Consider the following 10,915-nt stretch of genomic DNA (forward strand, 5'->3'; position numbering starts at 1 on the left):
TATGAGGACGTCTTTGCTCTGTAGGTCACTCTGTCCCAACCCTTTGGTTGCAGAGGAGCCTCTAAGGAAAAGGTACAACACTTCTGAACTCTTTAGTCGTGCCAACAGCTGATGTTAATGTTGCTTACCGTAATCCAACTCAAGCACCACTATGCAGCCAGTTTTAGACTGGCTGGAAACTTAAATTCACTTAACTTGACGAATGAACATGACATTGAATTAATAAATCCTGACTATGTTGCTTTGCTGTCACTGCTGACTTCAGACCAGTGGAGGTCGCTGCACACTGCGCTGTTAATACTTCTGCAAGATCAACATTAGCTTTAATAAGTTATTTCAAAGCCATAGATTTGAATATGTTTACAGGCTGATCACGTGCGTCTTGACAAACACGTGGAAAACAGCCACACCGCTTTCATCCTCCTGCTTTGGATTCAGCCCCGCCTTGTCGACGCCCAATTATTTGCATGCACCGTTTGAAGTTTGCAGTGCTCAGATGACCGACCTGCCTGATAGACAGATTGACAACTCGTTACCCTCTCAGGCGACTCCAACTCTTCAAAGTTGCTATACCCAGGAAAGATAGAATCTAAAATGGCTGAAATTGATTAAAAAGATTAAAAAAGAAATTGTTGGGGCATTTGCATTATCTTTTGCTAAATGCTAATGTTGACTATACATCATTTGTACTACAATAATGTTAAAAAGAAAACTTGACCAATCTAAAGCGACGGTTCAACGAATTCATGGAAGAAGAGTCCACTGGCTCTATGAGTCAGAGAACATCATTCTCAAGTCTCTCATTTCTTTCATTTGTTGTTGAGAAATTAATACAACCAAAAGTTCTTTTTTCCCCATTTTATTTTTTACAAAGTCTCCACAGCTGCAGCATCACACTTAGAGGCTCCTGTAAAACAAGAAGACAATGATTGTTAGTTGTTGAATTCAAATAACCAAACAAAAAGGAAGTTAACTGACAAACTTCCTGCCTGGATTTGTCCTGAGACATGAAGAGGCCCACGTTTGCTAATAACATCCATTTAACGGATGAAATTCAGGAGCATTCTAAAGTTTGACATGAACAGAAAAAAAGAACAAATACATTTTTCCCCCGTCTATTTTTTTGTATTTTCTCAAATCCAATGGTATGGTGCCTCATTGCCCACTGTTATGCATTACTCTGACCCTTTCACAGACCACAGACAGTCTTTTATTCATGAGCGACAAGTGCTTTTCCTATCACTAGTCAAAGTTTCTGCTGTGAGAAAGGATATATATATATATATATATATATATATATATATATATATATATTTCCTTATTTCCAAAAGTATGTGAATTAGAACATTTTAATTTACTGTTTAACAAGTACTTAAGTACAAAGATGCATTCTCCTCCTACAAAGAGGAACAACTTCTGCTTTGAGAGAGACTCTAGCTTGAGCAAACATAAATCATGCATGAATTTAGTACAGCTTCAAAAGGAAAAGCACTCAGTGTTATGGACCATTCCTTTCCGGAACAATTAACACAAGTTAAGAACAATTGATGCAAACTACAGAACTGTGTTTGTCATCCTTATTTCATGCACACTGAATGAGTTTCATATCTATGGAAACGGTAATGCTGCGTTCACACCAAAAGCATAGCTCCCATGCAAAGTCAATGCAGACGCGAATGGCATGTAAAGTTCGCCAGACGGCGAGTTGCGAAAGCCAATCAGCGTTGAGACGCTCCGCCTGCTGCTGCTCTAGTAGCGATGCAAGCGGGAGTTATACAGACGTAGTCTGTGAAATTCACCGAGCTGTGTGAGCCTACGGATGATGTCAAGAACCCAAACGCAAAGGCGTTTGATGTTCCAACATTTGTGGGATGTCCATAAGTGTAAAGCAGAAATAGTGGTTATATCTCCTATGGTGGATGGCGGAAATGATAACCGTTTCCACGGAGATAAGCCACACCCCTCTACGGCGCAAATAAACCACAACTTGTCGAGAGAGTAAACTCATGCGAGTAAAGCGATTATTCGCAACGCTTTTGGTGTGAACGCAGCATAACATAAATGCCACTTGAGAACAGGTTCTTACTTTGCGACAACAGAGTCATTCTTTGCCAGCCTCAGGATGGAGTCGTCAGACTCACCCTGTAGGACGAAAAAAAAAGAGAGAATCTGTTAAGACAAAATCTTTGAGCATTTATAAGAAACTGTTATGCAAAGGCAAGTTTCAATTGTTTCAGATGTGTGTGTGTGTGTGTGTGTGTGTGTGTGTGTATGTGTATATGTGTATATGTGTATATATATATATATATATATGTTACTGGTAGGGTTGCACGGTGTACCGATACTAAAACGTTCAAAACGATACGGTTTTGCATATTTTTCGTATCGATACTTTATTAAAATAGCGCACGATCAGAGCGGACGCACTGTCCGCTTCTTTAATGCTGCCCAGCGAGTTGACTGCAAGGGGACAGACAGTGAAGGAAGGCCCACTGACATACAAAGACCCGTCTGCAAAACGTGTTTCAAAGCCACTCAGACCAAAAAGCAACACGTCAAACATTAAAGCACCTTTCAGACAGACACCCTAAACTTTTCAAAGAAGAATGTGATTATAAACATGGTGCACACCTTAAGCTCACCCACATACAGCCTAATACGATTAGCCTTTGACGACCAGTCTATTGATCATGAGGTCACAATGCACACACGTGTACTAAATGAAACACAATTGATGCAAAATAGCTACATGCTGGTGGATCTTCAGCTAAGTCTTTTTTATTTTAGTTAAGGAAAAATAATTATTCCATGAATTAAGATAAAATATGAACTCTACAATTGCTCATACTTATGGAAGGAACTATGTAGTCATCTGGTCAGATACGGACAAAAGGCCTACATAGCCGTGTATAATCAATGCTGTGATGGCACCATGTAGTTTTCATTAATATCTTGCTGTAGGCTAATACTAATATTAATGCCATTTGTTTAGTGTTGAAAAAGCTGGGAAGAAAAAAGCTGGTAAAAAGGGAACCATACAGATGTTTTATTTATTACTATTATAGATAAATATATCAGTATCGTATCGTATCTAATTCTGGTATTGTGATATTCATGTCAGGGAACGTATCGAAGTTAGAATTTGGTATCGTGACAACCCTAGTTACTGGTTAAGAGTAAAAAAAGAAAGAAAAAAAGAGGCACTTTCAGGATGATTATCTCTTGGAAGGCCTTATGCAAAGCAAAGGTCTAAACCTAACCCAGATCATTGCAACATATGTGAACAGTCTCTCTGCTAAGTTTGACTTTGAAAAGGTGAAGCAGAACAAAGTGAGAGGTTTTAGTACAGAGAATTTAGGCCAAATGGGTAATCGGGCACCATCTGTGCAATTTGAATTTTCTCATGTACCAAACCATACATTTCATTTGTATATTACTTATGGTGTTCAATACATCCAAATACAGCAGTCTTTGGCTTTTTAAATATTTTTTAAATGCATTTGTCTTCTAATCAACAACGGTAAGCAGCATTTGCTGACTGTAAAGCGCTAAAGCGATTCATGTTGCTGTGTTCTTTGGCTCACATCTTGGTGATGCTTTGGTGCAGAATAATTTTGGACAGATGTTTAGAATCTGTGTTAAATCGTCTTGCTTTTTGCTATCGAGCTACGGGTTGCTAGTTCGGAAAACATAATTATTTTTGTTGGCGTTTGAGTTGTGTTATTGTAGCCAAAGTTCCGTTGTTTAATTTGATGTATAACATCAATATATTTGCTCATGTTTATTGTAATGTTTTACACAATTTAACTATGTGTACATTTCACCCCAATTGGGGGGCAAGGTCTTTAAAAGGTTATGCTAAAGCTACAAGAAACCCTCGTTTTAAAACGTGTTGGAATGTAACTAAGTCATACGGTACAATTGAGATACTTGTACATAACTTGAGTATTTCTATTTTGTGTAACGTTATAAAAGACAGGAAAATAGTGTTCTACTTCACTAGATGTATTTGACAATTAGTTAGCCTGCTTGATACTTATTCTGCTTCTTAATACAGAATATAAATGGACTAATATTAAATAAGCTATGCTGCTTTAAACTGTAGAAAGTAGTTGACATGAGCTCCACAAGCAGCAACATTTGAGTGATGAAAAAAACATTGCATTGTACAATGTAAAAAACATATCAGCTTACTCCTCCCCTAAAATACTTGACTGACAAGCAAACCTGTGACAGCGGGGAAAGACCAAAGCAACAGAGATTCAGGTGAGACTTACCATTCTGCGGATGGCGCCACAGATAGCGTAGGTCTTGAACTGACCATTGAAGCGGCCGGTCACCTTGTCAACCTGCAGGACAGAGAACGTTGGATCAGAACAGCTTACGTCCAAATCAGCCACTGCATAACTTGTGCTGCTCTGCAAATTAAAGATGTTTCTCTTCCTATAAATAGTCATGCCCTTCACATATTTAGATAAACGGTCGTCCTCTGACAGAGTTGGTTTCACAAAATCGTTGCAACTTGACTAATAACTTTCAAACCATGATTGTTTTTCTCCTTTTTTGACAAATGCATGTTGTACGGTTTTAGTTTTGTTTCGGGGCGCACCAATCCGATACTAGTGTTTAATCAATAAGCTGTATGATTCACTGTACATTATTGACTAGAATCATTTTATTGTTTTTAATGGCGGAAGAAACATTAAGCTCACATTGCTTTCATAACTTTGAAAAGCAAACAATACATACATTTAATTGTTCATTAAAAGAATAAATCGCACAACTGCAACTAAGTTAAGAAATGTTCAAACTGAACCAGAATTATAATTCATGTGTATAATGTATATATTCTACCCTCTCGCGTCTCGCTCGAATAAACAAATACGAGCATGCTTCACATTTGGTGTGAACACATTAGTCTGAAACCTTTCTGCCAATTATAGATTCCAAAAGGTAAATTTAATTCAGCTAAAACAAATCAGTGCAGCTCTAGTAAATATATTCTCTCTTTGTCAGTCTTCTACTCAATCCAGAGCAATATGAAACCAATTAACCCGAGACTGTAATGCATCAATCAATAGAAATGATTTGTGCAAGTTATATTATTGCTGCATGGTATTTGTGTACTTCTCAAAACATTTTAAAAAGCAGTTTAAACTATGTTACAACCCAACACGTATGTAATGTGTATGCAAACAATTATCTTGATCTTTACATGTAAAGCCAGGTTCATCAAAAGTCTGCCAATCAACTTTAATATCACATGAATATTAAAGAAATCCAGTCCTTGTCTGTAAAGATAAAACAAACCCAGAACCCTCTTGGCACTGTTGATCCACCCAGAATGATGATAATATATGAATTGCTGCCAAAACAGTTGTTTTTTATTGTTCTATGACAATGGGCCCTTTTTATATATAAAATTGTCCAGCTTCATGCTATATGTTACAGTACCAGTTCTTACTTTACCGATGGAACCGTACTCCCATCGGGGCGCTGTGGGTTGCTCATGTGGCTAACTATGCAAATATTTACCACTAACACTGCGCCTTGTGTTTAAATTTACTTTGTGTGCGTTTGTAAAACAGATGTGTCGCAAAGCACTCAATGAGTGTAGCAAGCGGATCAAATTCAGAAATACTCTGACCGTATTAGAGTTAAAGCATACAAATTCCATCTAGGTAGACATTTGGCCTCAAGCGAGAACCACCCGGACAAACAGACTTGTACGAGTAATTCAGGAGAACATGGCACATCCACCAATTCTCATATTATTTTTCTCTTACAAACACAATTTACGATGTACTGGGAGTTTACACCCGCCCCCTTATCCAAGTGTAATATATAAATAAAAATAAAAACGTGTATCCAGGCACATCTGTTCATGTTGCAGGCAGTTTTTGTTTTGACTTAAATCAGCTGGAAAAGTTTCCATATTATATTACTATACAGCACACCAAGAAGACAATAAAAGGCACTGTTGGGGTTTTCATACCAAGTCTTTAGTATATTATAAGAGTTATTAAATACAACTGATATTAACCATTAACAGCATGTCCAATAGTTGTTCAATCAGGACACACTAATCTAGTTTAAAGCTTTCTATTACACATGACAGGATAACAGACTGAAATTGTCCACTTACCTCAGCAATGTTCATCTGAATGGAGGCATGGTCCTTGGCTCCAATGATTCGGTTGCTAGCAGAGCTGCAATACACATATGCAATTTATTGTTCATCTAAATCTAATCTCGCCATCATTCACACCAATCCTCTGCATAACAAAGCTTTCAGCTGAGCCTTAATGAAACAATTTCTGATATTCCTTTAAAAAAAATTATATATATATATATATATATATATACTCCACTGTCCAAGTTAACTACAGGCCAGTCCCCAGAAATATTAGTACTTACAAAAAAAAAACTACCTAGCATCAAAGAAATAACATTCATCCAGAAAGTTATTAGGGGAACATTTCTACAACAATCAACACTGTACAAGTAATACATTTTTAAAGACGGTACTACTAAACTGAACTAACTGCACTCATGTAAGGTTTTGAACTCTTTTACTTTAAGTGGAATAGTTTCACAGTGCAGTTTTAGTACTTTAACGTAAATAAAGGATCTAATATTTTCAGTGCAGTTTTAGTACTTTAACGTAAATAAAGGATCTAATACTTTCAGTGCAGGATTAGTACTTTAACAAATTAAAAGGATGTAATACTTTGCACACAGCAACACTCACCATTTACGTGGGACGTAAAGGTCCACGAATTCACCAGAGTCGTTCTGCATGTTTACAGTTTGTTCAGGTGGTCGCCGACAAATCTGAAAGAAATGACCAAAAATCACAAATTAGAAATAGCATTACGTATATTTCGTGCGCTAGCTCACGTTAGTTACTGCGCTTAATACAGGAGACGCTTCATGTATTCACGGTTGCTTGTTCCCAGGGACACGTGCATATTTATGTATATTGCCGGATAAAAAACAAAGAGTGTATTTAATTTAATGAGAGTCTACAGATAAAACAGCAATTACAGTTAGCACAGTTAGCTCATCGCGGCCGCATGTGGCTGCTCACACACTCGGGAAACGTCGGACGTTTACACGCAATTTCCACGGTAAACAGGCTCCAAAGGCCATTTACATCTACACAGCCACGTTAACTTTGACACATCTCACCGAAGATTGCGGCTATGTAGGGATAGAAAACGTATTTTAACCGTTTTGAAGACAAGAGCTCGACAGACACCTACCGTATACGACAAATGGCGGACAGGAAAGGAAGAGCTGCTGATCCGGAAGAAGAAATCTTTCTCTCTCGCCACCTGCTGGCTCGGTGTTGGTACCTGCATAAAACCTTTAGCCATGGACTGTTTCACGTTTTGGGTATGTGTGTATTTTTCTTTATTTGAACAGGGTCAATGTACTCTTTATATTTGCACTTCCCTGCTGCACAATAATATAGTAGCAACGTATTGTGTCTTTTGGTCCAAATGAAGGTAAATGCTAAGTCTTAATGATCTCGCTGTAATACCAGCCTCCACTCTTCTCGATTTAGGCTTTCCAACAGATGTTGAACCAGGCAGCAGGGATTTGATCTCATTCAGAGCATTACTAAGGTCCAACACTGATGATGGTGATCAGATCTGGTTGACATTTCAGTTAATTCCAAGGGTGTTGGATGGTGAGGTCAGATCTCTGTGCAGGCTAGGCAAGTTTGTCCACATAACACAGGGAAGACCATTTCTTTACGGAGCTGGTTTTGTGCATCAACTTATTGAAACAGATTTAGGCCTCCCCAAATAGTTGCCACAAAGCTAGGAACACATTATTGTCTAAAATCATTGTATGCTGGAGCAGGATTTGCAGACCCCAAACAATGGAAATCAGCCCCAGTACACAAACAAACGTGACCACATATGCTACTGAATATAGTGTCTGTGTAAGTGACTGATACAAAAAGTCCACATTTAGCTTATACTTGAATTTCATTATGTTTATTTAGGGTACAGTGACCTCAACCATGGTAACATTATTTAATTCACATTATGTAAAAGAATAGTTTTCACATTTGTATTGAACACAAATATTCTGAAAGTATCACGTTGTCATTATTGCACATTACACGATACATAATAAAAGTGTGATAAACGTATGCTGCACACATACCACATCTTACAAAACATGTAGGGTTTTTTCTCCACAAAATTGAATTCCCCATGATAACATCTACGACATTTACATACATCTCGTCCATTTAAACAGTTAAACTTGTTTAAATAATATCACTTATACTACAAATGCAAGAGTTGCAACTAATCCAGGACTAGGACTTGTCCTGATGTCTGACACATGTACACCCCACAGCGAGTTTGAAGGGACACTGGCACCATGTGGGATCGTTGCCGTTGCGTATCATGTGGTAGACTGAAACCTGGAGGAAGATGGGTTTGGAGATCATGTGCTTCACAGTGCAATTCTTGCAATTAGCAAAGTGTATCAACGAGGGCTCTCTGCCTGCTGTAGAATCAACACTGAAAAAAGAAGGGGAAAATGCAATGTATAAATTAAGCATGAATAAGGAAATACATAAATGAATACATACATTTAATAATAAATACATTCATCATATCTTTTTAAAATGAAGGCAAAAATAAATAAACAATATTAAAAGTGAATACAAATAAATACATGAAGAAAAACAATTGACTAAAAAAGTGGATAAATAGTAATATAAATTAATTAGTAATATAATAATTAATATTAATTAATATCAATTAATTGGTCAAATGTGACCAATTAATTGATACATACATTTGTTTAAAAACACATTTGATACACAATCTTATTGTTGACGCACAACCTCCTTTACAACATGGTGTTTATAATGTAATTTTCTTATTTTTTCTTTTGGCAGGTTTTTTCAGGCATTGAAAATTAGGCGGTATAAAGGCTGGTTATTTCAGGAATTTGGAAAGGTATAGATTTAATACATTTACTTGTTCCAGCACTTCATTTAAGTTATTTCACAGATAAAATAATTGATGTGATATGTTGGAGGGAAGCAGGGTTTGAACTTTTTTTTGACACAATGCCTTTCAGGAATGAGTGACAGATGTGTGCCTTTACCACTTTCTTATTTTGCTAATGTACCATTAGTGGAGAAAATATTCTCTCCTCTATCCTGGCCAACAGAAATGAAACTCACCTCATACTCCAGGGAGCAACTGAAGAGTGCTGGAGCTCCGACACATGCTTGAAGTCCGGCTTGTGATACTCAGTGACAAGTTTACAGTTTGGTTTACATAAAGGGCCACTCCACACCGTCCCCATCAGTCCCAGTAACATCTGGAAACACAAGTAATATATGTGTAGATAAATGTTAGTCACATTATCAACATCATTTGCGTTTCCTGTAAAAAATAAAAGCTAAAATGCAAAAAAAACCACAACAACACTTTAATAATCATAATTATCATCATATTGTTGGGGAAATAACTTCTTACATCACCTGCTTCTGTGAATGAAATTGTGTTTAAAGCTTCGATTCATTTTGCAGTCAAAATAATGTTTTGCAGATAATGTGTTACAATAATATGTGCATGTATCCTGTGGTGCAAAATACCTCCAAGTATCAGTAACTTTCTTTGGTAGCAGAAGGTATATAGTCTAATATTTCTGCACTGCATGTAAAATGCATTACAATTTTAAGTACATAAAGGAATAACCTTGAAAGCGCATTAAGTTCATTTTAGTTTTACTCATCACTTGGATGTATAAATCTATTAAATCTGTGAAAAATTATTGAGGTTTAAACTGTTAGTTTCCCCCAGATTATTGACAGTACTCACCAAAAGAGCAGTGAAGTTCATTATGAGGCTGATAAGCAGAAGCAAATTCCTTGAAAACAGAGTGAAGCGAAGGTGAGCCCTCTCCTGTTGTCTGAACTCTGGTGTCCTCTTTCACAGAGCTGTCTACTCTCTCGTTTGTCTACTCTCTTTTATGACGCCAGCAGTGAGAAACATTTGCATCACAGGGGAATCACCAGCGGCATCATAGACTGTCACCAAGAGGATGCTGTCATCTCAATTTCATATTTACCTGTGACACTTGATTATTTCTTTCAGATATTAAAACAAAATAAATAACTAGCTTTCAAAATACAAAGAGCTGTGGATTTCCTTTAAAAAAAAAAAAAATGACTTCAGTAAATTTGTGACATTGACAAGTGTTACTTTTTTGACCTGCCATAACCTCAATGCAGGACCTAATACACAGAGGTATGGAATGGCTGATTCCATTTTAATAATAATAATAATAATACATTTTATTTGTATTGCACTTTATATTTTAACAATCTCAAAGTGCTACAGAGCAGAAAAATAAAACAAGAACATTTTTAAGATAAATTTAAAATAAATTTAAAAGCAGAGCCTATAAAGGATATTTTAGCAGTAAGCTTTCTTAAAAAGGTGAGTTTTCAGGTCACTTCAAGTTGATCATTTAATATGGTATAAGTACATTTTTCTTTGACACATTTTCAGATTGTGATATTATTTGGTAGAATATATGGTAGATATTTGTAAAACACAAAAATGCCCACCTTGTGTCATCCTGCTTCCTGATACTACCAAACAAACCTTAATTGAAAGGGATAACTCCTGAATGATTGCCAGGGATTCCCCATCTATGACAACATATTCACGCCACGGGTTACACGGGTTACACTGAATTTGCTTCGACAAGCCCAAGCACGCGCCCACACAGAAGGCTATCCCGATGACTAGCAGGCAAGGCCCGCAGGCAAGTCCCGCCTCTTTACACAGTCTGATAGACAATGCCTGCTTGCTCCCTTGCTTTTGGTGTGCAAGGTTTCAACTGGGACCAAACTACTAAAGAGGTA

The 10,915-nt window shown here is 37.0% G+C and overlaps 1 protein-coding gene across 1 annotated transcript; it reads right to left on the reverse strand.

Moving 5' to 3' along the window:
* Positions 1-843: 843 nt before the first annotated feature.
* rps21 (ribosomal protein S21) lies at positions 844-7,318 on the reverse strand. The gene is made up of 6 exons (XM_034538219.1): positions 7,266-7,318; positions 6,752-6,834; positions 6,146-6,209; positions 4,278-4,349; positions 2,087-2,142; positions 844-907 (listed from the first exon to the last, which is right to left on the reverse strand). Exons 2-6 carry the CDS (start codon positions 6,799-6,801, stop codon positions 898-900), a joined length of 252 nt encoding a protein of 83 aa, XP_034394110.1. The 5' UTR covers positions 6,802-6,834; positions 7,266-7,318; the 3' UTR covers positions 844-897.
* Positions 7,319-10,915: the final 3,597 nt, after the last annotated feature.

This window comes from Cyclopterus lumpus, chromosome 7, assembly GCF_009769545.1.
Source record: "Cyclopterus lumpus isolate fCycLum1 chromosome 7, fCycLum1.pri, whole genome shotgun sequence".
Lineage (NCBI taxonomy): Eukaryota > Metazoa > Chordata > Actinopteri > Perciformes > Cyclopteridae > Cyclopterus > Cyclopterus lumpus.